Source organism: Otolemur garnettii, unplaced genomic scaffold (assembly GCF_000181295.1).
Source record: "Otolemur garnettii isolate 467f Iridium unplaced genomic scaffold, OtoGar3 scaffold00018, whole genome shotgun sequence".
Lineage (NCBI taxonomy): Eukaryota > Metazoa > Chordata > Mammalia > Primates > Galagidae > Otolemur > Otolemur garnettii.
In genome coordinates this window covers 28,535,886-28,563,593 of record NW_003852413.1, presented here as the reverse complement: position 1 = coordinate 28,563,593, position 27,708 = coordinate 28,535,886, and the positions used below count along the sequence as shown (strand labels likewise).

Here is a 27,708-nt window from a genome sequence, read left to right as displayed (position 1 = left end):
GGGGGTCCGAGGAGGGCGCCCCCACTTCCCGCGGCGCAGCTGGAGCAGGATCTAAGGGGTCAGCATCGTCCCGGCTCCGCGCCAGCAGCTGCGGGGGGAGGGGAGGAGGGATCTCTTTGGGGGTGGGTTTGGAGGGGGTAGGGGGCGGCTCCTTCCTCCGCCTCACGGCGGGCTTACGGTCCGGGAGGGGCGGGGAGACGGTGGGGGGCAGTCCCGGGCGGGGGTGGAGGCGGAGATGCCGCCGCCGCAGCCGCCGCGGTGGCAGCCGCTGCCGTAGCTGTCGCCGGCGCCACTGCCTCCTCCTCCGGCCGAGACGCGGAGCGAGCAAGCGAAAGCGGCGGCTAGGCGCCCGGTGCACACCACAGCTGGATCCCTCACTCCAACTTCAAGCCTCGGCCCCGCCTCTCCCCTGCCAGCCTCACAGCCAATTACCGCCCGCCATCGGCCCCAAGCCGTGTGCCCATTGGCCAGCCGCCGTGGCAGTGCGGGCGGGAGGGCCGGGAGAGAACCACAGCTGGAATCCGATTCCCACCCCAAAACCCAAGACCGCCTCTCTCCCCTCCCCTTGCTCCTGGGTCCACTCCCGAAGGCTAGAGCCAATCAGACCGCTACCCAGACCGAACCCACTTTCCTATTGGTCTCTGGGGTCTTTGGGACTCCCCTGGAGTGAGCCTAGGTGAATCAGTATTTGGCTTGGGGTGCAGGGGTAGCGCCGCAGGCCCCGGGCATCCTTTGTCCACGACCCCTGAATTGGACAGCAGCCGGAGGGCGGAGCTCAGCTCTCGGCGGGCTCGGAGAAGGGAGGCAGGCAGCATGGGGGTGAGGGTGTGCCAGTCCCAGAAGGAAATCTTGGGTCTCCACCTGGTTAATCGCCCACCCTGTCGTTGAGCTTGATAAAAGGACCAGGGAAGGGAAGCAATGGAGTTGTGTGTCCCAGGGGTGGAGCTTCGGGCTGGAGGGGGCCGGTCTTGGGGGAAGCAGGCAGAACCAGGGAAAGGCAGGGGTAGGCACGGTCTGGGCGTGGCTTCCACCAACCTCTTGGGTTTATTGGTGGCTCTCCAAAGTCCACTTCTGACACTTTGATCCAGACCTGCTGGCCCTAACTTGCTGGCCTGACCTCACGTAGATACTCCCAAGCTTCACCCACTGCCCCTAGGGATCCTGTGAAAGGGCGTAGACTCTGCGAGGGGGCTACGTTCTTGAACACGTGGACCCAGGCAGATAGCGCCAGACCGCAGAGCCCGGATTCCCCAGAAACAGAGCGAGGACTCCTGAAAAGGGAGCCGCTAGGATCTTGAGTGGGGGGGAGGGGATGAAAGCACAAACCTGGGCTTTACCAACTCTTAACCTTCATAGTCTCCACCCGCTGCCTCAGTTTCCCCTTCTTGAATTACAATATGACTTAGGGGGAGGCTGTCTACGTGACAGGAACTTCGCGGAGCTGCTCCCTTCGCTCACCTCCACCCTACCGGTTGCAGGTCCCCGTAGGTCTGTGCTTTCCACGCGCGCACACGCACGCGCAGACCCCGGCCCTCGCCCCGCCTACCTCTGCGAGTTCTGGGGTTCAGACAGCTCTAGCTCCTTCCCGCCGCTGGGGCACTCCAAAAAGGTGTGTGTGAAGCGCAGGGCTGCAAGAGTGCTGGGCGCAAAGGGTGTGGGGGAGACATCGAAGATTAGACATCGGTAAGCACTTCCCCAACGTGTGCAAGAGGTAGACACAGCGGTACCAAGCAGGTCGGTCAGTTCCCTCTCTCGGAGCGCTAAGGGCGCTGCGGAGAATCCGAAGGATGGACTGGATGACCTCTGTATCCCTCTCCCCCGACTCTCTGGCGTTCTTCACTCTCCACGCAGCCCCGGCGAACCGCCGTCGCGGAGATAGGGGGCATCTCAGCTCCCGCCCGGCCAGCTGCGGGGCAGGGGGGTGGAGGCAGAGGGGCTGCTGCGCTGGTCGCCTTCCTTATTGTCCTTTCGTCAAATCCGCGCACTGAGTTGTGCAAATGAGGCCGGGCTCATCTGCATTTCATGCTAATAAGATTTCCCTAAGTGCCTTTTTTTCCTGGCGGGAGTCTCTGCTCTCATTCCTAGTGTGCCGCGCCAGAGTCTTGAACTCTGGGCAGTCTTTTGGGAGAGGGGGGCTATTTATGGTTGCACCGCGTGTCTGACGCCGTCTGCCCTCCTGCCGGTCCGCACTGGGCAGGGTCGCCTGCTCCTTCTGCCGGGATAGAGCCTCCGGGCTAGCTCAGAGAGGTAGGGACTCTCATCACCCAATCTTTACAGAGGCAGGAATTGAGGCCAGAGAGCCTTGCCCAGACCCATGGTCAGGTTCCCTGGTGGTCAGCAAGCCCCACATCTCATCCTTCATCCAGGCCATCCTTGGTCTCTGGGCTGACCTCTGTTCTAGAACATACCCAGAAAGGAGGGCAGGCATAAACGGATGTGGATAAATTGAGATCCACATCTATTTCCCTGGGTTTGGGGCCTGGAGGAGACGTGCCACCCAAGACATCCTCATCCCGGTACTGGGGCACCAAAGGACTGTGGTCCAGTCAAAGATGCTCCCCCTTAGCCTAAGTGGGGAAGGGGTGGGGAGGCAGGACCCACTAACTTCAGCCTTCCAAGCCTCAGCCCTTCTGACATCACCTCCTTAGAGTGGCCTTCTTTCCAGCAAGGATTTCAATGCCTATGTAGTGCTAAGGTGCTGAGCATACAGTATGAGCCAGACCAAGTCTGGAACCCTGTAGCACTTAGCCCAGGCTGGGATTGTATATGTATATTTGTGGTAATGACTGCCTCCCCCTCCAGCCTCTGTGTTCCCCAAGGGACTGTCCATTTTGCTTACTAGGACCTGGTCTAAGGGTTTGGCACATAGTTATTAGGTGAATGAATAATATCCTCAGGCAGGGAGGGGGAAGGAGAGAGGCAAGAAATTCCTTTCTTTGGGCTGCAGTTTCCAACAAGGAAGTTAAGCTGAAATGTCTAAGACCTCTTCTGCCCTCGTGGGCAGCACCCTGCTTGGCTAGCAGCTCCAGCCCCCTCCAGGGCTGCTGCAATGGTCCCTCCCTTACAGCCCATTTGGCTCCCCCAGGATCAGAGATCTCTTCCCATCTGTGATACTCTTTGCTCAGGGATACAGACATTAACCCATTTAGTCCCCTCAACAGCCCTGAGAGCTGAGTGGGTGGTCCCCCATTTTTTTCAGATAAGGAAGCTGAGGCTTAGAGAGATGAAATGACTGAAGTGACTGCCCACACCCCATGGCCCTGACCCTGCCCACAACTGCACTGCTGGGAGAGCAGGAACACACAAGCAAAAGGCTCTAGCAGCAAAGGGAAAGGGAGGCTGCCCAAACTTTTAAAATCCCACATCTGAGCAAAATTTATGTTCAGCACTGCCCTCCTTAGAAATTCAAGCCTTTGGGCGGCATCTGAGGCTCAATGAGTAGGGCACCAGCCCCATATACCGAGGGTAGCGGGTTCAAACCTGGCCCTGGCCAAACTGCAACAAAAAACAGCCGGGTGTTGTGGCAGGTGCCTGTAGTCCCAGTTACTCAGGAGGCTGAGGCAAGAGAATCACCTGGGCCTAAGAACTGGAGGTTGCTGTGAGCTGTGATGCCACAGCACTCTACCAAGGGCAACAAAGTAAGACTCTGTCTCTTAAAAAAAAAAAAAAAAAAGAAAGAAAGAAAAAGAAAAGAAATTCAAGCCCTCCTGGGAAAACTCACCCTTTAAGGCACTAACTCCTTCTTCTGAACCCACTTGCAGAATCCCATTGTCGTGTGTGTGCCTGACACCAGGAGAAGGGAAAGAGGAGACCAGAACACAAACTGGGTGAAGGGACAACACCAAATGCACTCTCCTTCCTGGGCCTCCTGGGAAGGAGGAAGCCTTAGGGTTTTTACTGTACCCTGAAGACCCCAGAAGGAGCCACAGGTACTGAGGAGTCACAGGCCAGTCTCTTAGCCTCTCTGGGCCTCAAACATTATCTACCAGTATGAGGCAAAAGGTACCTGCCTCACCAGCTCATTCATGAGAGTCAATGGGATGACAGTGGCAAAAGGGCTTGGCAAACTGCCCAGACTATTCCAAAGCCAGGTCTGGGGCTGCCAAAAAGGCCACCTGTGCTTCACCACACTCCATCCTCCCTCCCTGCTACCTCCCAGGCCCGGCTCTACTTGCCCAGCTCTCTCACTTCCTGGCAAGGCTGAGTGGGCTCCAGCTAGCAAGGGGCCAGCTGACCTTGTTGGCTGGAGCTCTAATCCCCTCCAGATGGGCCGGTGGCTTACACTGAGGGCCTGGCTGCCCAGCTGACTCTGGTCCTGGTGACCATGTGTGGCTGCGTGTGACCATGTGCAGGGAGCTACTCCATCCAGTCCGGAGCACCTTCCTGCTCCACTCCTCCCCACTGCTTCCCCAGGAAGTGGCCCTGTCCAGCTGCTCCTTATCTCTAGCAGCTGCTTTTAGCTATGCTGCTTGGTGGGGGGGCTATAAAGATACCCAGGACTCAGCAGACCCCTGAAGACCCCCAGGGGGCAGCTTGCCTCCCATCAACCTCATCCTCCACACCAGCCTTTCTGAAAATATGCTTCCCACTTGCCCCCCTCACCCTACCCTGTGGAGGATAGATGGGGTTTCTGGAGCCTGTCAAGATGTATGTGCCAAAGATGGGACTCAAGAGCATCTCTCAACACTGAGCAGGCGGAGGGGGTCACAGGTAGAGCCTGGCTTTCTCTGCAGCATGAAGGGCTCAGATTTGGGGAAGGACTTTTTTTTTTTTTTGAGACAGAGCCTCAAGCTGTCACCCTGGGTAGAGTGCTATGTCATCACAGCTCACAGCAACCTCCAACTCCTGGGCTCAAGCGAGTCTCCTGCCTCTGCCTCCCAACTAGTTAGGATTACAGGTGCCCGTCACAATGCCCAGCTATTTTTTTTCTTTTTTTGGTTGCAGCCCTCATTGTTGTTTGGCAGGCCCAGGCTGGATTCAAACCCGCCAGCTCAGGTGTATGTGGTTGGCACCTTAGCCACTTGAGCCACAGGCGTCAGGCCTGGGGAAGGACTTCTAACCCAACAGATGCTCCAAATGAAAGAGAACTTTCCCCAGACCAGCTTGCATGGCAGCAGAGGGGTGGCCAGTATGACCTCCTCTAGGGAGGTCATGCTTCCATCTTGGTGTGGTGGGGGCTAGATGGACACGCCCAAAGAAATGTTTTAGTCCTGGTAACAGCAGCTCTGCAGTACACCAGGGCATGTGCAAATGCCACTATTCCATGAAATATAAAATATTCACATAGACCATTTCCTGCCCCTGCCCTGGCTCAAGAGCAGGAGACAATGAGGAGGGAAGGCAGGTTCCCTTCTTAGCATCTCCTAGAGGTGAGGATTGGGCTTTCCTCTCCTGGGCCAGTCCACACCCCAAGCCCACCTCTAGTGATCTGCATTTGGTTTTAGTCCTCTGATCACAGTTTCATTCAGGCTGCAAATGACCATGGATGGGGGCAGGGTCAACCTGGTGACCTCCAGAAGGTAGTGTGGGGAGGCAGAGGCCCTGGGCTGCCGGTTCTCTCCCTCACAAGTGAGGCTGAGATCCTGAGGTTACCGCGGGACGCTGTTAGGTTTATTCCAGGGCGAGTGGGGTACCCACGGGGAGGCAGTGAGGATGGCCAAGGTCACCTGGTGGCACTGTGCCCAGGGATGGCCACAGGTTCTGCAGGGCCCTGCAGAGTCTGAGTCTCTGGTCATTTGGAAAGCTCTGTCTTCTGCCCAGCCCTCGAGGGTCGGGCAGTCACTGATGGAGCAGTTTTCGTAACTCGCAGGGCTCAGTGATGGGCATGGAGCAGGCTTGATTCTCATACACATAGGCAGTGGCCCGGTCTTCTAGCCGTCGCAGGGTACTCAGGAAAGGCAGTTGGCGGGACATGAAGCTCGAGGGGTCCCCATCAGACAGAATCAGTACCTGGAGCAGAACAGCAGAAAGGGTCACTTGGGGGGCATAGGGCCAACTGGGAGTTGACCTCTCCCCAAGCCTTCAGAGGGGATGGAAATGTTGGAGAGCAGGGAGAGGGCAGCTCAGAGGAGGTGGGGTTGGGCCCACAGGGACAAGCACCTTGTTAGGAATGTACATAGAGTGGACACACTGCACCAGAGCCTTGGTGTCCTTCGCCTGGCGGTCTCCACAGATCACGATCTGGCCGGAATAGAAAGGTCATTCCAATGTCAGATGAGAGAGGGGCCGAGGCCCAACCTTCCACAGCTTCCTCATCCTCCTCCCTCCACCCTACCCTGTAACCCTAAGAAGAAATCGGACTCTTCTCAGCTGCCAGGAGGCTGCATCAGATTTAATGCTTAGCAAGGGGGAAATATGCACACACATACACACACAGGAGAAGACACGATGTGGCAATGTCATACATAGAGACAGAGATACAAACACAGGACAACATGGAGGACACAGATGCATCCAGAGAGACATGGAGTAGTCACAAATAGGTGTACACACACAGAGCCAGACGCCACATGTACAAACACCAGACCACGCACACCCAGGCACAGATGCAAACATGCCAATGGAAGCAGGCAAAGCTGAGACAGGGGTATCCGTGCAGACAGGCAAATACCAGGATACCTGCAAAAGGCAGGTGCACAGAGACACACACACACCCCTCCAGGGTCCCACACAGCAATGACACAATAGGGACAGACATAATTACACTGATACACAGAGACAGAGAAATATTCCACTAGCCACAAGGGACCCATATTTAGCCCATATCTCCAGTCCCCATACGCTGGCAACAGGACTAGTGACAGACTCGCACACAGGCCTGGGCCGAGACCTGTCTCCTCGAACACTGACATCTCCACCGCAGAGAGTAGCACACACACCCCTGAGCTCTGAGGACAGCCCCCATTGTAGCCCCAGATCTCCTGCTACCTGTGGTCCCAGCCCAAGTGCCTGCTCCCCTCACCTGCTTGAGCGTCTGCTGATGGGCTGAGAGGGTGCGGACCATCTCAGGCAGTGCCACAGGGACACGGCGCATGCGCTCTGAGAAGGCAGTCAGCAGGCACACACACTTGTCCATCCAGTCCCTGTGACCCGTGAAGCCATGCAGCCGAAGCAGGTTGTGGGCTGACACAGAGTTGGCACTGGGCTCTGCACCATCCTGGTCTGCAGGGGGTGGAGAGGCAGGGGGTGAGGGCAAGGGACCCTGCCCCAGCATTGGGGCCGTCCAGGGGCCCCAAGGGGAGGGACAGAGAAGAGGCCCTGCCTACCCAGCTCCTCCTCTGGTCCGTGAGTTAAAGGCCACCCCCTGCAGTTATTGATGCTTCACGCTCTCATGGGCATCCTCAACTCCATTTGTGCCAGTTGGAACTCCTAGTCCTCAGGATCCACCTCACTGAGACCTCTGCCCAGCCACCCAGCTGCCCAAGTCAGAGTACCTTCATCCTTGTTCCCGTCCTCTCTCTCCCTCATCCTTCACTTCTAATCCATCTATGACAGCTGCTGGGGCTGCAGCCACAATAACTCCAAATCTCACCACGTCTCTCCATCTCTGCCCCTCTACCATTATTCAAATCTCTGCCCATGCTTGCCTAGAGTGAATACCACTGATGGCCTCTTAAGTTCCCCCCTACTCCCCTGCCCCATCCCTTTTCCACCATTGGCCAGAGTGACCTCCTTAAATGTAAACCACACTAGTTCACAAGCTGCTCAAAACCTCCTTGCTCAGCCACCTCTGCCCTCAGGTGCAGGTTGTTCCCTCCCTGCCTGAACCTGAACTCTATCCTAGCTCCTCTGCCACCACATAACCCCTCTTGCCCTCCAAACCTTGGTTAAATGACACCTGTTACAGGTATAATCTGATCTCTCCCAGGCCAGGGTGGGTCTTCTCTGTACTTTGCTTTCAAGGCCCTTTCATCCCCTCAACTAACATTTATGGAGCACTCACTATGTGCCAGGACTGCACCAGACCCTGGGGATACTGCAGTGACAAAGTCCTGCTCTTTGAAGAGCTGAAACTTGAATGGGAGACCATTAACCACAGTCAAGGCATGGAGGTGATCAAGGGACAGATACTTAGTAGAGGGTCCTACTTCTCCATGGCACACACCACAGTTTAAACTACATGTTGGTGCATGCATTTTTGCATTATAACTGTTTATTAGTTGTCTCCCTCTCTCTATTTTAAGCTGCGTGAGGGCAAGGACCACATCAGCCTTATTTAATGTCTGAATCCATGGGTGCCAGTCAGTGTGCTAAGTGTGTGCACAGGACAGCTAAATCAATCTTTACAGCAACCCTGTAAGGTAGTGCCAATGCTAGCTTCATTTTGCCTATTAAGAAATCAAGACTCAAAAATAGGAGACCAACCCAAAGTCACACAGTTGATAAGTAGCAGAGATGTGATGCCAGGAAGGCTCTTGCCTATGCCTGCTGTTCACCACTACACTGCACTTACAGCTCCCCCAGGGAAAACCAAGCCTCAGCTAGGGCCAGGACTCCAGGCAAGCCCCATACCCCCACTGACCATCCTTCAGGCGCAGGGGCAGGCCAGCCCCCAGCTCAGCCTCGCTGCAGAAGTAGCCACCACCCTGGCAGTCCCAGAAGAGCCTGTCCTGTGTGTCTTGTAGCCGCAGAGCCCACTCAAGCCAGGCGCTCTCCTGTGAGGCCTCGTACAGGTCCAGCAGACCCCGCACCACGAAGGCATAGTCCTCCAGGAAGCCCCAGCAGGGCGGGTTGCTGGGGAAAGGCATAAGGGGAGGGGCTGGGACAGGCTCAAGAAAGGGGGCCTTTCACAGAGGGGGCCTCTTTCATGCATTTGTTCATTTAGCCCTCCCAGTGAACCCTCTTGGGTAGGCACCCTCATTTCCTAGTTGAGTAAAGGAGCCCAGAGAGGATGAGAGCTCACAGCAAGCACTGGCAGAGCCAGAATTGGAGCCCACTAGAGGGGAGATGTGGGGCAGAGGCAGGCAGGGACACACAGGGAGATGAACCCTCCAGTCTGCACTGCTCCCTACCTGTGCTCCACAGTCCCCCCTGAGCCAGTGTAGCAGGTCCGCATCAGACGGCCAGTGGCCACATCAAACATGTGTCGCTTCAGGAACTTGGCACCACTGGTGGCACAGTTGATCAGCTTCTCTATGCCCAGGACAGCCCCAGTCACAGCATAGCCAGACACCATCAGGCCTAGAGGCAAAAGAGATCAGTGATGGTAAGAAGCTGGCCAGGGCCCCTCCAGCCCATGCACCCTAACACCCCTCTGGAGCAGTGGGGTAGGAAGGGACAGCTTGGGTCCTGGAGCCAGGCAGGGCAGGGTTCCCTGCCTTGTGTGTGACCTTGGGCATGATAACTACTACAGCTCTCTAAGCCTGTTTGCTCCTTTGTAAAATGAGGGCAAGAAACCTAAGGAAGGAAGACTTAGCATTTAGCTAGTGCCTGACAGACAAAAGGGGCTTTGGGAAGGGTGATCCTACGAAAAGGTGTTAGGCTCAGACATGCCGTCCCACCATTCCAGGCAGCCAGCATCTTGTTGTCCAGGTGTGGCTTGGGCCGGTGTTTCCGGGCCTGGAAGAGCTTCTCCAGCCCGGTATTGAGCAAGGTCCGCACAGCCTCCACGTCCAGGCCAAAGCGGGCGGCTGTCAGCTCCAGTGAATACCGCACAGTCAGCACATTCTGGCCCTGCAGCTCCCCCTTGGGGTCCTGCGGAAAACAGCCTTTGCCGGGTGCCCACAGGCCAGGCAGGCTCCGGCCCCTTCCCATGTCCCCAGAAGCCCTCACCTGACTGAGGCCAATGTTGCCGGCCTCCGTGAGCCCATAGTGCTTCATGAGGAGCTGGCCTGAGGTCAGCGGCTCAGTGGCGCCAGGTATAGGCTCAGGCAGGAGGTGCTGGACCTCTTTGACTGTCCACACATAGAAGGCGCCCTCTTTGGGCCGCATGCCACGCTCTGGGGGTGAGTCTGCGTCCTCTGCACAGTAGAAGCCTCCAAACTGAGGGGAGGGAGAATTGGCTGGCTCCAGCCTAAAGGGCAGTGGAGGTCCCAACCCCACCACATGCCCCCAGCCAGGCCAGCCTGCCTCATGGACACACACCCGGTGGGTCAGGCTTCGAGACACGTACTGCAGGATGCCTTTGGCGACATCAGAGAAGAATTCATCCCCAGAGATCTGAGAAGGGAAAGAAAGGAGGCTGAAAATAGAGGTCACTGGGGCTGCCTAGGGACTTTGTGGGAGGGTGACATTCTTCCAGGAAGATAGGAGGGAAGCCTGGGTGTATGGAAGGGAATTAGAAGTTTAGATTAAGTGGGAGCCATAATCACCTGGAAGGCATGTGAATAGGCCACTGCAAGCTGTGCCTGGTCATAGAGCATCTTCTCAAAATGTGGGACGTGCCACTGGCGGTCCGTGGAGTAGCGATGAAAGCCCTGTGCCAGGCGGGATGCAGGGCTGGAGGCTGATCCCAGCCTCTGCCCAACCCCACCACCCCTCACCACCCCTCCAGAAAACCCTCAGCCCCCTCACCTGTCCCACATGGTCCCGGATGCCCCCATTGGCCATCATTTTCAGGGTGTGTAGGGCCATCTGCTGGGCCCGAGAGCCATCCTGAGTCAGTCGATGGTTAAGCCAGTAGAAGAACAGGAAGTTCAGGATCACTGTGGGGCACCAAAAACACATGGGGAATGTAGGAAATCTGGGAGGTCAGGAGGCTCCTGGTCAGGTCTGGGCTAGGAGTTCTCCCAACAGGCAGTCTCTGGACAGGCTGGGAATTGGGAGATGAACAGTAATCCCAGAGAACAGAAGATTACTGTCCAAGCTAGAGGTCAGAATATTGGCCCAAAGAGGACCAGAAAATGGCTGACCAGATCAGAGACCAGAAAGTCATTAGCCAAGCCAGGACTACAAAGGTCAGTTCCTTATCTAGGGCAAGGTCACAGGGTCACTGCTATGTCCAGTAGTCAAGTCTTTACTGACAGGCCAGAAGTAAGAAGGTCACTGGCTGGTCAGGGAGACAGGAGGCTTAGGACTGAGCTGAAGGTTAGTAGATCATTGAATAGGACAGGATCAGAAGGCCAGGCTTAGGGTAAGGTGGGCACATGGGACACTGACCTGGTGTGGGAAACTTAGGGGCCTCCGCAAAGCCACCATATTCTTCGTCATAGCCTTCATCCAGCTGCTGGAAGCAGCGGCTGTTCATGGTGGCGGCAGAAGGTGGCAGCTGGCGGTCACCCATGCTGATCTCTGACCGGGCCAGCAGGGCTGTTGTGACACGCTGGCTATTTTCTAGCAGGGTGTTCTTGTTCTGTTTCCACTTTTGGAGGTAGGGGAACACCTGGGAGTCAGCTTGTCCCCTCATCACCCACCCTGGTCCCCCACTCCCCAGAGCAAACCCACCTGATCTCGGATTCTCAGCAACACTGTGCGGAAGCCAACTCGGGTCAAGCCATCCTCAGGAGGGAAGTAGGTGCCCCCAACAAAGGGCTGGAGGTTGGGGGTCAGCCACACGTTCATAGGCCAGCCCCCACCACTGCTAGTGGCCTGGTAGAGAGAGCACAAGTATGAGCGGAGACTCCCCCAGAGCTGGAGCAGCACACACACTTGAGTGGGAAGACCGCTCACCTGCACAAATGTCATGTACACCTTGTCCACATCTGGCCGCTCCTCACGGTCCACCTTCACACTGATGAAATCCTCGCTGAGCAGGCGGCCAATCTCCTCATTCTGGAATGACTCCTCCTCCATCATGTGGCACCAGTGGCAGGTGGAATAGCCCACTGGAATGGGGCCGAGAAGAGGCCGGGAGCCAGTGATGGGTCAGGAGCCAGCCAAGGGGTCCCAGCTGGCCTGAATTGGTCCTGACCTTTAGTCTCCTGGTAGCCCCCAGAGCCCAGAGGACCTTCCCCCATCCCAGGGAAAGTGGGTGCACTACCTGAGAGAAAAATTGGCTTGTTTTCTTTCCTGGCCTTGTCAAAGGCTTCTTGTCCCCAGGGGTACCTATGCAAAGCAAGTGGGGCATCACTCAGCAGACCAGGAGGTTGAGGAGGGGCCTGGGACCCCAGCTGCTTTGGGAGGACATCGGGAGAATACTCACCAGTCCACGGGATTGTAGGCATGTTGTAGGAGGTACGGTGACTTCTCATTGATCAGGCGGTTGTGAGTCCTCTGAGGCACAGATGGTGGACAGCTAGATCGGCTTCCCTTTCCTCCAGCAGGCATGGGCACTGAACTACTGACCGTCGAACTCCGGTCCTTGTCCCGGGAGGAGCTACCCCTGGAGAGGCCGGTGTGTCACACAAGAAAAAGAGGAACTCCTCCAACTTCCCCTGGACCCCTGGCACCTGCCCCATGCCACTCAGCCCCCTGCCCCACACAGAACACACCTTTCTGAGCCACGAGGGAGACCGTGGCCTTTGTGCTCCCCCTTATGTTTTGGGGGGGGTGAGGAGAGGTGGCTCATTGGGGGCTCCCTGCCAGGTTAGTCTCCCCCAACCTCTCGGACTCGATGGTAGGAAGAATGACTGTGAGGTCGAGGCGAGTCACAAAGGACAGAATGGTCGTTGGGGCTCCGTTCTCTCCCCCTAACAGGGCCCCTCCCAGTGTGGCTGTGTAGAGGTGGCTCACTGGCAGGCCTGGGTGCATGAGCGGGCAGGAGAGCTGCCTACTGCTGGTGGCTGCAAAGGCCAAGAAAAGTCAGATTTGGGACTGGACCAGGTTGAGGGCAACCAGAGGAAGATAGACACCAAGTCTCCCTCATTCCACAGCCACCTGTGGAGCACTTTTGCAGGGCCAGGTCCTGTGCTAGACCCCCAGGACACCTAGAGAATCCCAGATAGGCCCTGACCTCAGGAAGTTCAGTCTGGGAGGGTGGTACTGCCGGGCAGACCCAAACAATGACAGGTCTGAGCAGTAGTAGAGGACTGTGACAGGATATGGGGTACTGTCGAGGAAGGCCTTTGGCCCAGTACTGGGGCTCAAGGAAGGCTTCTTGGAGGCAGTGTCAGGACAGTCCTTGGGGAGCCAGATGTACGGGGGTGGACGTGGGGGGCCTCCTGCAGGGTCCAGGTCTATAGACCATAGGAGCCGACCAGGAGATGGGATGGGGCCAGAACCAGGTATGTAGGGGTGGTCTGGGCAGGCATTGGGAACCAGCTCCGGAAAGACCAGCCTCCCGGCCTGCTGGCGCAGGGCGTGCCAGAGCGGCCCAAATGCCTGCTAGCCAGTACCTGCAGTTTGCTTGCCTGGTGCGGCACAGCAGAAGGCCGCGGCCCAGCCAGGCCCGCGAACCCAGCATGGCTGCTCGGGCCGTGGGCCGAGATGCTGCGGACAGGAAGGGACCAGGAGACTGCGAGGGGCGGACCAGGCCCGGAGAGAGCCGTTAGCGAGTCATCGCTGAGGCTCTGGGCTGCGTGGCTGGTCTCCGAGCGCCGCTCGGCGGCCAAAGGCGGAATTGCAGACCAGACAGTCCGAGCTTGCAAGTGTGGTTCAGAAAACTGGGTGGGCTCAACTTGATTAAACCCTTGTCTGAGGGAGGACGACCCTCCCGATGGAAATAGGAAGAGCTGTGGGATGCTAGGGCCATGAAATATCAGGGCTTCAGCTCATTTTTCCCAACCTTTGCCCATTCCCCGTTTTCAAATAAGAAACAAAGCCCGAGCCCAAAGCATGCCTTGCCCAGGTCCACCTGCTTTGGGCTTTGGTTTGCACAGCCTCCCTATCCGAAGGCCCTGCTCAAATCCCACACACCCCAGGAAGTCTTCCCTGAATAATAACAATTTTATGCGCTAAGCATACTTTGCACACTTGCCTTATTTGTTACTGAATAAATTAATCTACCACCACCCAACAGTGACAAGGGCCTTGTGAGGGGGTGTAACAACACAAGGGACCTGATCTGTTGGAAAGCTCATGGGAGAAAGGCTTCCCTGAGGGAACCACATTTGTGTAGTAGCTACACAGAGAGAGAGGAGGGAACTTAGAGGGAGCATGGGGAGAGTGCTGGGGAAGGAGGCAGAAGGAACAGGATATGCAAAGGCCCTGTGGCATGTCAGTGAGACAGGGCTGAGGAACTACAGAAAGAAAGACAGGTAGTAGATGAGGTTAGGTGCAAGAAGGATGGAGTGTGTACACTGTCAGACTCCTGAGAAAACAAACAGGTCTTGGAGGGACTTGTGAACTATAGAAGGGAATTTTTGAAATATAGAGATGGGGTCATCCCATATTGCCCAGGCTGGTCTCAAACTACTGGCCTCAAGAAATCCTCCCACATCAGCCTCCCAAAGTGCAGGGATTATAGGTGTGAGCCACCAGGCCCAGCTAGTAGGGAATTTTGATGAGACCAGAAAGAACTTATTGAAGGACTTTAGTCAGGAGAGTGACCCAACTAATCTGCATTTTGGAAATAGTCTACTAGACCAGTGGTTCTCCACCTGTGGGTCGCGACCCACAGGAACTGTATTAAAGGGTCATGGGATTAGGAAGGTTGAGAACCACTGTACTAGACACTCAGTGGAGAAAGGGGCAAGAGTGGAGAAGGGGCAGTTAGGAAGTCAACAGCACCCAGGGGATGGCGATATAGAGAAGGGGATGGGCTGGAGGTTGGAAGGAGAAGCACCATTAGGATTCCTAGTTAAAGGGGGGGAGGGGGGAATGGGTGGAGGCAGGGGGATTAGAGGGTTCACTTCTGTGGTTTATCTTACAAGGGTACAAGTGAATCTATGAGTAGAATATGAACATTTTAACACAATAATTAAGAAAATGACATGAAGGCTATGTTAACCAGTTTGATGGAAGTGTTTTGGATTGTGTGTGAACACACCACACTGTACCCGAGAAGTGCATTAATGTACACAGTTACCATTCAATTAAAGAAAAAGAGAGAGAGAGAGAAATAAAATTTAAAAATAATAATAATAAAAAAAAAAGGATTCCTAGTTAGGAAAAGGGAGTGTCCAGCCTGACTTGCATGGTGGGGCCATTCCCTGAAGGGGAGGGCATGGTTCATGAGGTTCATTTTTGGCCCTCTTGGTCTGAGTTGCTTTTGAGTATGTGCACACAGGGATGGAGATGACAGAGCTTAGAGCACAGAGGAGAGGCTGTGGAGACAATGTGGGTGTGGAAAGTTCTTCCAGGGAGATGGTGCAGCAAGCAGGGAATAGGACTCAGGTCTGGGCTCGAGTGGTCCTGAGGAAGATATAGACAGGGACCAGCCAGTGTATAAAGGGGAAACCCAGCGAGAGTGGCCACCCAGCAGCAAAGAGGGTAAGGGGTGCACAAGAATGGAGAGTGTACACTGTCAGACTCCTGAGAAAGCAACCAGAATGGGATAGAAAAAGGTCTCTGTCCCCACGGTGGGTTGGGGGGGGGCATTATCCCAGTGAAGTCAGATGGTGGGTGGGGAGCCAAGTGGAGTAGGAGAGAGGGGAAAGGAAGGGAAAAAGAAGAGTGGACAGGTATCTGGTGTGATGGAAAGGATAGAAAGACACTTTCAAGTTGGCTCAGTGCCCATAGCTCAGTAGTTATGGTGCCAGGCACATACACTGGGGCTAGTGGGTTCGAGCCCAGCTGGGCCTGCTAAACAACAACAACTATAAAAGAAAAGAAAAAAAAGTAGCTGGGCGTTGTAGCAGGTGCCTGTAGTCCCAGTTACTAGGAAGGCTGAGGCAAGAGAATCGCTTAAGCCTAAGAGTTGGAGGTTGCTGTGAGCTATGATGTTACGGCACTCTACTGAGGGTGACATTGACTCTGTCTCAAAAAAGAAAGAAAGGGCTCAGCGCCTGTGGCTCAAGCGGCTAAGGTGCCAGCCACATACACCTAAGGTGGCAGGTTTGAATCCCCAGCCCGGGCCACCAAACAACAATGATGGCTGCAACCAAAAAAATGGCCGGGCGCTGTGGCGGGCGCCTGTAGTCCCAGCTACTTGGGAGGCTGAGGCAGGAGACTCGCTTAAGCCCAGGAGTTGGAGGTTGCTGTGAGCGTGATGCCATGGCACTCTACCCAGGGGGATAGCTTGAGGCTCCGTCTCAAAAAAAAAAAAAAAGAAAAGAAAGAAAGAAAGACACTTTCGAGATGGATGAAGCTGGCTAAGACACATATGGATGGGAAGAATTTGGTCGAGACAAAGTGATTGAAGCTGTGGAGAGGAGATGGCTGATACTGTGCAGTTATGAGGGTGCCGAGCTGTAGGTGTCAGAGAGTGGCAGGCTGAGGGAGGGGTAGTCGGCTAAGTGCTCCAGGTGGAAGAGATGATGTTAAACTCAGAGAACTGGAAGCGGTCTTGAGTAGAGAGGAATCTGGGGTGATGACAAGCCAAAGGTATGACCATGGGCGAGAGTAGCTGAGAAGTTGAGGGGCAGAGAGGTCATCTAGGATAATGGAGTCACCTGACATTGAGGTGAGAGCTGGGTGAGATGACCATGTCCCAAGAACAAAGCATCCCAAGAACAAGGTGGAGTGACAGCCACAGGCATGGTAGAAGCAGGACAATCCGGTGGCACAAGTCTCCAGGGTCTAATGAGCAGGAAGATGGTTCAGAAGGACCTACAGGAAGCAAGGCTAGCAACCTCTTCTTTATGAGTTGTGAAATAGCTCCCCCACAAGTCCTAAGGGTCCAGCTAGTTTAGAAGAAGGCCTAGGTGAGGGGAACACAAAGGATGAATCAAGGACCAAGAAAGATGGAAGCTTCCCAGGTTTGGGTGTGGTAGATGGGGGTTGGACTCCAGGTACTGCTTGGCAAAACCAGGAGTGGGGGCTGCGGTGGGTTCATTCTTGGAAGAGGGTGGTCCCTGGGCTGAATGGACATTGGCCCAAGGGCATCTACACAGCACCTTAATAAGGAGGGGACTCTTGATCCCATCTGACAAGGAAACAGGCAGAGACATATGGAGCTTAAGTAATTTACTCAAGGTCAGAGATCATAACCACTTATTATTAAGTGATTACTATTATTAGGTTCAAACCTTGGAGCAGTTTTGAACAGTCAGTCTGACTCCTAAGCCAGTGTTCTTGTCTATTCTATCTGCTACTGTGGGACTACTTCCCCCAACCCCTACCTCAGGAAGGAGAATAGCATTGTGCCCACCCCACTGAATTTGGCATTTCTGGCCTATGAAAAGCTGTTTGCCCATAGCACCCCAAAAGAAAGCTGGGGGTGGCTGTAGACTGCTTGCAGAGACAGACCTTAGCACTGAGGACACATCAGTCTCCAGTGGTCCAGTGATCAGGGGCCAGAAAAAGAGTAAGAATGACTATGTGAAAGCCCCCCCCCCCCGATGTACCAAACCTGCCCCTACCCTTGGTAACCCAGAGCCCACATAGGGATCAGACTCCTTGGCTAAGGTTGAGTTTCTTGCCAGCCCTGGTGAGAAGGTAAAGCTGGATTTAAGATGACTGGGTAAGACACAGGAGCTCCTGCACCTACCCCATGCCACGGGCCTCTGGCTTATCTGCCCTGCTAATAAGCTCTGAGCTCCTAGAGGTTGTGGGTTTAGCAATTCCTGGATCCCTCCCAGGTGAGCACAGCACTTTGCTCACAGCAGTCGCTCAGTATTTGCTAAGTTAAATATAGAGCTCCTGCCCTGGAGCCAGACTGTCTGACTCTTGAGTTCCAGCCTCTCTCTGTGCTAGCTTTGTGACTTCCAGCATGCCACTTAACCTCTCTGTGCCCAGGTGTCCTTGCTTGCAAAATGAGAGCAGCGCCAGCTGCCAGAATGAGAAACCTGTGCAGTCACACCTCAGAGGGCTTTGAGCTTGGTTTTATGCTGCTGTCCCCATTTTGAAATTCTTAACCCAATTTTGAACAGAGACCCCCATTTTCATTTTGTACTGGGCTCACGAATTATGCAGGTGATCTGGGTGAGAGTGACGTTATGTACCTCAGAGAGACGTTTCAAGGATTAAACGAACTGATCTGCCTAAAGTGCTTAGCACATGAGTGTTCAATAAATGGAACCAAACGCCTATTGTCCCTTGCTGTTAGGTCACCCTCAGTGCCTACGTGTGATAAATGAATTCATCGAATCAGCGAGAACCTAGGAGCATCTGGAAGCGAAGGTGTCACGCTGATGGGGGATGAGGGTGAGGAGAGTTGAAAGGAGCTACAGAGGGTGTGGGAGCAGTTTGGGGACCCAGATGGAGGAGTAGTTTCCTCTGCCGCGGGTAATCCTTGTTGTGGTCCAGACCCGGCAGCCACGCCCCGCAGTAAGTCCACTTGGTGAGAGCAGAGGGCTAGGCGTCTGGTCTTTATTATGGGTGCGTTCAGTCTCCAGCTCCCAGGTCATCGCCAGTCTCTAGGTTCTGGAGCTGCTTTAGGGCCGGGTCACCGAAGTTTGTACCAGTGTTCAACACGCACCACCTCCCGGCTCCAGCCCGGAGGCGAAGCGCGCCTGCGCCAGCAGGCCTGGGGTGGAGCGGCGCTCAGAGGAACGGGTTGGTGCCGGGCTGAGAGGGCGGGTGCAGCGGCCCCGCGGAACCAGACGTGGGCAGCAGTGGCTGCTGGAGGCCGGCGAGCTGTGGCGCAAAGGCGCCGGCCTGGGGGAAGACGCTGACCGAGGCGGGGAGGGTCACGCCGGCCGGCACGCTGCTGAGCGGGAGGGGAAGGGAGGCACTGTAGGTCATGGAGCCCAGGGGCGCCCCTACGGGCCCGCCCGCCGCCAGGCCCAGTGCCGGCGACCCGGTTCGCATCTGGTTCAGTGTAGGCCTGCCCTGCTCGCCAGGGCCGAACGGGTTGGTGGGGGATGGAGCGCTGAGACCTGCAGAACGAGAGTGGGTGGGGGCTTGGAGCAGACTGGGGGACATAGCCCTAAACAGGGAGGGTCTTTGAGATGGGGAACCCGAGTAAGATTCTAGGGCGGAGAGAGCAGGCCCTCACCCCCACCCACCCCCGCCGTGTTGTGGGACGAGGTAATGACCTACCTGTCAGGAAGGGGTTCCGAGTCTTTGCAGCCTGGGGCGCCTTGACCAACGAGTCAAGGTTGACCAAGGAAGAGGCTGAGGGCCCCAGGAAGGACTCAGGAGTCCCGCACGCCCGGGTCTCCTTGCTGGGCTGCGTTAGTGCTTCCCCTAGTACTCCCATGTCAAAGGCATCTGGCTCCTTCATGCCATTTTGCTTAGAACTGGGGCTGGGCTCTCCAAACAGGTCCAGTTCTGCAATAGAAATGCTAGAGCTCATTGGTGGGGAGAGGGATTGGCACCCTACGTGGCAGGAGGAGGGCAAAGTGTCCTCTGGGTGGGCCCCTGTTCCCAGAGCCTCATCATCCCTAATCTCCTGCTCACCCACAGGGCTGCTGGGCTTCCCAGAAGGTGGAGCCTGGGCACACTTCAGGCCCTCCTTGGTCTCTGTGGATTCTGGAGGTTTGGCAAATGGGTCAAAGGTCGAGGTACCACCTAGAACTAGAAAAGGAGAAAGGGAGAGGAGATGTGTTGGCAGAAAGAGTAGGCACTGGTCTGGCACCTCTCTAGGGAAATGACCTTCTTGACACAGGCAGGATCTGCTCCCCCTTGGCACCGAAAGAGGACCCCAAAATCCTCCAGAACTTCACTGACACCCTCAGGCCCTGTACTTACCAGGTGTGTCAGAGGTGTCCATGGAGACCCCCCAAGGGTCAGCCCCAGCACTTGGAAGTTTGTGGTGGGGAGAGGTCGGTGCCCATGGGTCTGCGGTTGGGGGTCCAGCAGGCAGCACTGGGGTCCTGCCCCAGGGCTCAGAGGAGGAGAGCATAGGAGTCAAGTCCCAGGGCTGGCTTCGGGACAGGACATTTCCTGAGGGGACTGGAGACCAGGGGTCTGCAGAAGGCCCCCAGGATGAACCACCAGCCTCTGTGTTTGGCCTAAGACCTGAAATGGAAACAGTACGAACATGATCCCAGGCCCACCCAATCCTTTGTCCATGGTCCTTCCCAGTTACCCTGCCCTAGCTGGGAGGTGTGGAATCCATGGGCTGCTGACTCAGGACCACCCAGCAAGCTGAGTCCAAATTCAGCAAGTTAGCCCAGGAGCCTGGATCCCCAGGCAAGGGTGACTCAGGCTACCAGCTCAGTCCAAGATGGGCTAAGCAAGTGGGGGCAACAAGAATACATATGCTGCATTTCCCATGAACTGGGCATTTCAGACATGCTCCTGTGGCCCTCACTACAAAAGCTATGTCCCACAGACAGCAGAGGCTCAGGGAAGTGAGTGACTTGCCCAGTGACCTTAGTTATTAGAGGGAGATGCTTTGCCAGCAAGTGGCTGGGAATGAAGAGGCTCCCTGGGGCCAGCCTGGGAGCCTCTTGCAGCCCTCCTTGCCCACCTGGGATGTCCCATGGGTCAGCAGAGCAGTGTGTGGAGGGCGGGGCCGGGGCAGGTACGAAGATGTCGGCCAAGTCCAGGATGGAGGACTGTGGAGGGTAGAGGCAATCCTGGCTCAGAAGTGGGCGGGGCCCACAGGGAGGGTGGCCCTGACCTGTCAGCCTGACAACAGCTCATTCTCTCCTTTATTCATCTCACAAATATCTACTAATGACCCCTCACCTCTGTACATGGCTTTACAGTTTACAAAATGTTTTCTTATCCAGGAAGTACCTGATTTTCATAACCACCTTGTAAGGTAGGTAGGGCAGTGATATACCCATTTTATAGATCAACCAGGTGAGGCCCAGGGAGGGGAAAGGGTTTGCCTAAAGTCACACAGCCAAGGGGAAGCAGAGCCGGGATAGAATCCATGCCAGAGAGGGCAAAAAGGGCAAAGTCAGAGTTTTTCAAAATGAGCTTATCTCCCTAGGTCAATGTCCAAGAAAAACTGACCACAGTGAACATGGGCAGGAAGAAGACAGGTACCCCAACGGAGCACAGACAGCTTGGGAGGGTGGCCTTGCTCGCAGCAGTTACCCACTCTCCCTTCCTGGAATGGAGGTATGAGTCCAAGGTGTCTTCAGCCTGAGCCCACCTTGGCCTTGACCAACAGTATCATATAATCCTAGAATGTCAGAGCTGAAATTGTCTAATAAGCCCACCTTGCAGAAGAGAAACAGGCCAAGACAATGATGTGCCTCAAGCAATAAAGTGGGTGGCTGAAAATTCAGGGGTCTCACATCAGGATTCTTTTGGGTCCTGCTTTGCTGTCAGCTCAGTCACCAGCCCATGCATTATGGGACTAGAGGCTTCTACACCCCTAGTCCCCGTTTTCATTTAAAACACTTAAGTAGTGCTTACCATATACCAAGCATTATTCTGCACTCTTTACAAATACTAACTCATTTCACCTCCCAGGCCCTGTCCAGCCACACAGCAGCTCTACCTGGCTGGTTTTCAGCTTCTCCTTCTTTTTCTCTTCTCTCTCCGGCTCTCTGTCCTGCCGTAGGCGGCCAGTGGCCCCTGCACCATTGGCTATGGGGGAGTCATCTCCCTGCCAGGACCTCACCTCCTGCAGAAGGTACAGAGGCGTGAGGCTCATGAGCACAAAGGCTGGAGATAAGGAGAGAGTGCAGGGTAGGAGGCGACTGAGAGGTTAGGAGCACCAGGACCACAGGGTGCAGCAGGGGGCCTGTTAGTGACTGCATAGCACCTCCACCAGCACCAGCAGCAGCCCTGATGGGCTCAGCCACCACCCACTACCTTCTCGTGCTCCTGCTGGCTCAGGCGCAGAGCCAGCTGCAGCTGCAGGTCCTCGTCCCTGTGGGAGGCTGGGGGAACTGGCTGTGAGGGAGGAAGAGAGGGTAAACTTGACCAAGCGCTATCACACTGGGGCCAGAAGGGCCGCATAGTCTACCAGGTAACAGGGATGGAAGATGAAGTGCCCACCCTGAGTAGGGGTAGGCAGCATGCCCCCCCAGACAACAGTGTGGGTGCGGCCTTCTCCCTGCTTGGATCTGAGATGTAGTTTTAAAGGTCAGGAGAATTGACCTTTCTCCTCTGGACCCCTAAGAGCTCCCTAAGTCCTGCCCACGTGAGGCCCAGCTATTTCCTGCCTGGTCTTCCTAAATCCACAGAAGTAATGGTAAAAAAAGATGATATGAGGGGACCATCTCTGTCCCCTCCAAAAGGACAGCTGATGGAGGGCAGTATATCCCAGAGTCCTTGAGGGCTGTGTCTGTCAGCACACTCACCCGTCTATACCATGTGGCAGCAGGCACATGAGGTACCCCCACTGCACACTCACTGCCCTTTCCCAGCCTGCCTGAAGAGGACGGGAGGTGGCAGGAGTAGGGGGGGACCAGACCCTGCCTGGGACCAGCCCAAGGACATAAACAGACCCTGTGCTGTCCTTGGGTGTGTGAGTGGGGGTTTGGGGCCCAGGTGTCAGAGCTAGCCGAGGCTGAGGAGTACCCAGGCACCTTTCCCTCCTCCCAGGTCCCCTTCCTACCACACCTGCAGCCCCTCACCTTCTCAGCCTCCTCTCGACTCATGGCCAGGGCCAGCTGCAGCTGCAGCTCCTCTTCTCCTGACGTCTGAGGCCGGGCCTGCTCCAGGTCAGAGGTGTAGCGGGGGGATGAGGAGGAGGCTGCAACAACCATCGTGGCTCTGTGACCACACCAGTACCCACAGGCTCTCATCCCCCTCCACCTGCCAGGAGGCAGAGGGGAACAGAGGGAAAAGGTAACAACTGGCAGTCAAGAGCTCTCGTGGGCCAGGCAATGTGGGTACTGTAAGTTCACTGGCCCACCCAGTGGTGACAATTCTGATGGCCCCTGACCAGGGTCCTGAAGCATGACTTGAACCCAAGTCCCCTGACTCCAGCTCTTGAACTCTTCCAGATGAACCCCATCCTGCTTGAGACCAAGAGCATTAGGAGGGCAGGAGGTTCCAATCAATCAAGGGAACAGACTCAAAGCCCTTGGTAAACTGTCAAGGGCTTTAAGAAAAAGGGGCCATTCTGAGTATTCCTCAGATCAGAGAAGCCTCACCACTGGGGCAGGAGAGTCAGGCACTGCCCAGCAGCCAAGCCATCCCTATTCTCAAGGGCAGGGCCCTGAAGTGGAAGGAAGAGGGAGAATGCCAAGTGTCTGGGCACAGGGCTGAGGGCATTCCTGGACCTGGTCTCATTTAATTGTCAAATCAAAGAATGGAGGTAGGTAGGCTTATCCCCATTTTACAGATGAGAAGACTGAGTAAGGTTCAGAGAGCTAATTGCCCAGGTCATACAGCTTAGAAAAGGCCAGTATAAAGAATGCTGTCTGACCCCAGAGCCTATGCTTCTGCCACCATGCCATCCTATCAGACAGCTAACTAATAATAACAAATATGTAACAGCATTATCCTTTGAGCTAACTTGTTGAGCACCTACTGCATGCCAGGTGTTGTGCGTTGTGTGTTACATTTCTTATCTTGGAATCTTCCCCATATCCCTCTGAGGTCAGTATTCTTAACCATGGCTGGGGGCTGCACAGGCCCCCTCCCTGTCCCAGTCACATGCAGGGCTCACTCACAGTTATAGGAGGACGGGGAACCTCGGGGGTGGCCGTAGTCCTCACCGTGACGGCGGCTGAAGCCTAGCTGCCCGCTGCCGATGCTCATGCCCTCCAGCGCCATGCGTTCCTTTGTCTTGAGGGCATGGGTTCGCTCCTGCCGCAGGCGCTCCTCGTCCTTGAGGAGGGTCATCACCTGTTTGACCTTCTCTCGCACATTGACACCCTGATCCTTGCCATCACGGTCAATATACTGGAAGTCCTTGAGCGTCTGGATGGTGTACAGGTTCTCTCGGCACTGGTGGGCCACCCGCTCAGAGCCTGTCTTGAGCAGGTAGTCCAGCAGTGTCAGCGCCTTGTACACGTGCCGCCAGTTCTTGCCACTGTCGTTGAGCCTCCGCCACAGCATGCCCATGACCTCGGCAAAGGCCACCGTGTTGAAGGTCAGGTCAGCGATTTCTGACATGAGAGAGCTGGGCGGGCCCCAGGGGTCATTGCTAGTGGCCTCGCGCACCTTGACCTCTGCCTCGGAGTAGTTGTGCACGATGTTCTTCACCTGGCGCCGGAGTGCGGAGGTCGTCATTGCTGGGGACTTGGAGGTGGGCAGCCCCCGACCCCGCCGGAGGTGGAGGGCTGAGGGCCACCGTCTCGAGGTCACGGTCTTGAAGGATGGGCCGCCGTGCTCTCAGCAGGGTGGCTGCGTCCTTGGGTTCCACATGGGGCTGAAGAAGAAAGATCTGAAATTCAGGGACAGTGGCCATCAACTCTGGTCACTCAGTCACTGATCAACTAAATAAGTCTTGGCCAGAGTATCCTTGCTGCCAAGAACAGTCTTCAGTGGGAACTCCTTTTTTTTAATTTAACTGATCCAGCAGGCAAGTCTAATTTTGCACACTCATCTGTCTTTGCAATCATACTACAAGGATGCTGTTACCCCCCCCCCCTTACAGATAGGGAAAAGAAGGCTCAGAGAAGTATTAATGGACTTGTCTAAGATCACAGAGCTGATGGGGGGGGCAGGATGTCCCCACCAGAGAGTGTACAGCCCAGGGAGATTCTGACAGGGTCCAAGAATGCCCACTGGCCTTGCTCCTGCTCAGCTGCCTCCTCCATTTCTGCCAGGATCTAGCTTAAGACCTATCCTTTTCAGCGTCTCAGTTCTCTTTCCTCTTCTCTCTTATTTTTATCTTTTGAAGTTTGATTCACTCAACACCTATTTCATGGAGGCCTTTTTGGAACCAGGCACTATGCCAGGCACAGAACACATGTCTTGGTTCACCCAAGTTCAGCTGAAAGGGTCCAGAAAGTCACAGTCTGGTGTAGAACTGAGGAGGAACACAGGGAGACCCAAGCAGGGGAGATCATGGGAGACTTCCTAGAGGAGGTAGTGGCTGAGCTGAGATATGAGACCTGAAAGGGTGAGGAGTGAACCAGCAAGGTGAGGAAGGGCAGCTCAGAGGGAATGTGGGGAGCTGGGCTGGACGCCTGAGAGGAACGAGCATTGGGGGAAGCTGCCTCACAGAGATCTGGCCGCTACCACCCCTGCCACCCCCAAGTACGCGTGAGAGCACTCAGGCCAGAGAGGGGATGTGACCTGCCCACATCATATGGAGTGTAGGTGGCAGAGCTGGGACTGACACCTAAGTCTCCAGAAGACTAATCCATTACTTACTGCTGTGTCACCTGATTGAGTAATTAATAATTCATCTGATTGTTTTTCTGTCTTAGCCCACCTTCTCACCCAGAGTAGAAGCTCCTTGAGGTCAAGGGCAGCCTGGGCCCTCCAAACCCCCAAGGCCCTGTGCAGATGATAGCCTCCTGATATCCCAGCAGAGGGAGGGTCAGGACCAGCCCACTTCCCTCCCCATAGCCCTTGGTCCTCAGGCTTCCTGCTGAAAGCTGATGTAGGCCCATAACAGAGGAAAGTCCTCCCAAGGCCCTACCGGCAATGAAAAGTGGAATTCCTTGGCTGCTGCCATTGCCTGGCTGCTCCGGCATGCTTGTGAGTGCCCGCGCACGCACACACACACACACACACACACACTCTCTCTCTCTCTCTTACACACACACTGGCCTACAGAGCTCCCACTCACCTATGAACCTGCACCCACCTCAAATGCCCATAGAGATGGTACCTCTCAGTTCCACCCTGCATCTCATCCTGGCTGTGTCCCAGCTAGTCCTGGGCTGCCAGAGGGCAGGAGTTAGGAGGCTGTCCTGCTCCCCCGCCTGCCCGCTCCTGGGACAGCCCAATTCCTTCCTGATTCCACGTTCCTTCCACCCCAACCCTGCCAATGCTGGGCTCAGTTCAAAGCAGCCCCACAGATCTTGGCAGGTTTCACCAGGGCCCAGGTGCCTGGGAGAGCCTGGGCTCAGAGGATGGGGTCCCGTGGGAGCCAGTGAGGAGAGCGCTTGCCAGAAGTGCTGCCTACCTTCTATCTGCTGTCTGTCTTTTCCTTGTGGGCCTTCTGTGAGGATGCCACAGCCACAACTTGTTTAACCCCAGCCCTGCCCCTTGCTAGTGACTCAGACCTGCCTTCACCTCCCCAAGGGGTGGAGGTGGTGGAGTCAAGATGGGAAATAATGTGCTCCAAAGCCCGCCCCAGTGTACACCCCTCCCTGCTGGCCTCTGGAACTAGCTGAACCAGTTGGACATAGTGACTCCACCAGAGCCCTACCTGGACCTGGCTGCCCTGGCCCTCCTGCTTGGTCCCAGTGCGGACACCAGCCTTAAAGGAGAGGGCCCTCAGGGTGGGTCTAGTGGCCCTGCCTGGACTTTTAGGAGGCATCTCTGCTGGTCTGCACACCTCTGCAGGAGGTAGGGGGTGGGGGGATGAGGAGGTGCCTTGACCTCCCTCCCCTGGAATTTAAGGAGACTAGGCTGGAGGAAGAGGGGACTGGGTGAGGCTGCTGGAGCATGGAGATGGGGGAGGAGAGGAAGGAACGCAGGAGGGAGCGGCTGGGAGTGCTGCCAGCAGGGTTACAAGCAAAGGGTTTTATCGAGCACAATATGCCCAGAAATAAAAGGGAGTGAAATAGAAACCCAGCAGCTGATAAGGTGGTGGTAGCAGTGGTGGTGGCAGTGGTGGCAGCCTTGGGCAGCTGGTATGGAATTACCGTAGTGACCTTGAGCCAGACCCTGTCAGGTGGCGGGAAGGGCGCTGAGAAGGCAGCAGGACCTGAGAGGCCAGTTCAGAGGTAGGGGGGAGGGAAAATGAGGCGGGAGGGCACAGGGCAGCAGTTCTCTTCTATGTAGAGGGTCCCAAGATAGACTGTGGGAGGGGGCCTGGGACTACTCCTCTCAGGCTCCCTGGGATTGGCTGACCTAGAGAGATTCCCAAAAGTCAGGACCAAAAACAGCAAATGGCTCATCCCCAGAATGGGGTTCAGAGAGGTGGAAGAACCCAGATCTGTCCAATCACAAGTGCGTGAGTTTGTCCAAAGTCTATATGACCCCACACCAGCCCTCACCCCCTCCTGGTCCTCAGCTAAAGCAGGCTGCAGCCCCCCATCAGCTCCAGCTTGGACAGTGCCATTTCTGATCCCTCCCTTCCCCCAGCCCTTCTTGATGCTGGAGGGACGGAGGAGTGAGCTCCAGCTCTAAGCTTCTGTCAACTTCATCAGCCCTGAGGCGGCTGAGTCTTGGGGCCATGAAAGTGGGGTCAGGGCTACCCTGGGCTAGAGATGCATTGGGTTGAGGAAGAGAGAATAGCAGAGATGAGCAGAAGTTTGTGGGGAATGCCACCAAAGATGCCAAGTCCCAGGAAGGGGTGGGGAGCTGGGCCCTGAATTCCCTGCTGGGGACTGCAGGGCGGGAGGGGCAGCAGGCGAGAGCCTCCAGGTCCTCTGCAGCCCACCTCTCCTCTCCCCTGCCTGCACCTGAGAAAAAGAATAAGCCCCAAGTCCACTCTTTGCCCCTGCCTTCCATGCAGGGCACTGCCAAGAGGGGGAGGGGGAGCCCAGGAGGGAGCTTACCTCCAGCGCAGGCTCCCTTGGCCCCAGCCCTGGCCCCAGTAGCTTCCACCGCCGTGACCCTCCAACCTGTCCTGTGCGGCAGGGGGATGGCACAGCCTCGGAACGTCTCCAGAGCCATCCACCATAGACCCTTGTCCCAGAGACCCACCCACTCCCAGGAGGCGTGGACCCCTCAGAAGGGCAGCGGCAGGGTCCCCGAATGGGTAGCAGCTCTGCCTCTTGCCTTTTGCCTCTGAGACACCGGCACGGCCAGCCAGCGGCAGCCAGCACTCCGGAGGGAAGTTGCTCAGCTGGCCCGGCAGGTCTGCCTCAGCTGTAACAGGACACAGGGAGAAGTGCAGGGCAGGTTAACCCTTTCCTGCTGGCC

The 27,708-nt window shown here is 55.9% G+C and overlaps 2 protein-coding genes across 3 annotated transcripts; both read right to left on the bottom strand.

Moving 5' to 3' along the window:
- Positions 1–5,588: 5,588 nt before the first annotated feature.
- SPATA20 (spermatogenesis associated 20) lies at positions 5,589–13,279 on the bottom strand. The gene is made up of 16 exons (XM_012803064.1): positions 13,212–13,279; positions 12,080–12,259; positions 11,918–11,982; positions 11,608–11,762; positions 11,383–11,526; positions 11,098–11,299; positions 10,513–10,643; positions 10,311–10,415; positions 10,084–10,158; positions 9,772–9,981; positions 9,501–9,693; positions 9,012–9,180; positions 8,522–8,733; positions 6,962–7,161; positions 6,100–6,180; positions 5,589–5,949 (listed from the first exon to the last, which is right to left on the bottom strand). The coding sequence occupies exons 1-16, from the start codon at positions 13,277–13,279 to the stop codon at positions 5,779–5,781; spliced, it is 2,361 nt and encodes a 786-aa protein (XP_012658518.1). The 3' UTR covers positions 5,589–5,778.
- A 3,594-nt stretch (positions 13,280–16,873) lies between these two features.
- On the bottom strand, positions 16,874–27,663 carry EPN3 (epsin 3). Of its 2 annotated transcripts, XM_003786500.2 has the most exons (10): positions 27,342–27,663; positions 23,388–24,088; positions 22,344–22,462; positions 21,577–21,657; positions 21,260–21,385; positions 20,273–20,360; positions 19,549–19,818; positions 19,258–19,368; positions 18,898–19,128; positions 16,874–18,734 (listed from the first exon to the last, which is right to left on the bottom strand). In XM_003786500.2, the coding sequence occupies exons 2-10, from the start codon at positions 23,947–23,949 to the stop codon at positions 18,400–18,402; spliced, it is 1,923 nt and encodes a 640-aa protein (XP_003786548.1). In that variant the 5' UTR covers positions 23,950–24,088; positions 27,342–27,663; the 3' UTR covers positions 16,874–18,399. The 2 variants fall into 2 exon arrangements, with proteins under 2 accessions (XP_003786548.1, XP_023366737.1); XM_023510969.1 differs by lacking the exon at positions 27,342–27,663 and having other exon boundaries at positions 19,258–19,374; positions 23,388–23,949.
- Positions 27,664–27,708: the final 45 nt, after the last annotated feature.

Coding starts and splice junctions, on each gene's coding strand:
- SPATA20 (XM_012803064.1), bottom strand. CDS start 13,279: ATGCTGGGTTCGCGGGCCTGGCTGGGCCGCGGCCTTCTGCTGTGCCGC. Junction 11,527..11,607: donor TGTACATGACATTTGTGCAG/GTGAGCGGTCTT, acceptor TCTCTCTACCAG/GCCACTAGCAGTGGTGGGGG. Junction 9,982..10,083: donor CTCGAAGCCTGACCCACCGG/GTGTGTGTCCAT, acceptor CCCTCCCCTCAG/TTTGGAGGCTTCTACTGTGC.
- EPN3 (XM_023510969.1), bottom strand. CDS start 23,949: ATGACGACCTCCGCACTCCGGCGCCAGGTGAAGAACATCGTGCACAAC. Junction 20,361..21,259: donor AGAAGCTGAAAACCAGCCAG/GTAGAGCTGCTG, acceptor TACCCTCCACAG/TCCTCCATCCTGGACTTGGC. Junction 18,735..18,897: donor TCGGAACCCCTTCCTGACAG/GTAGGTCATTAC, acceptor CTCGTTCTGCAG/GTCTCAGCGCTCCATCCCCC.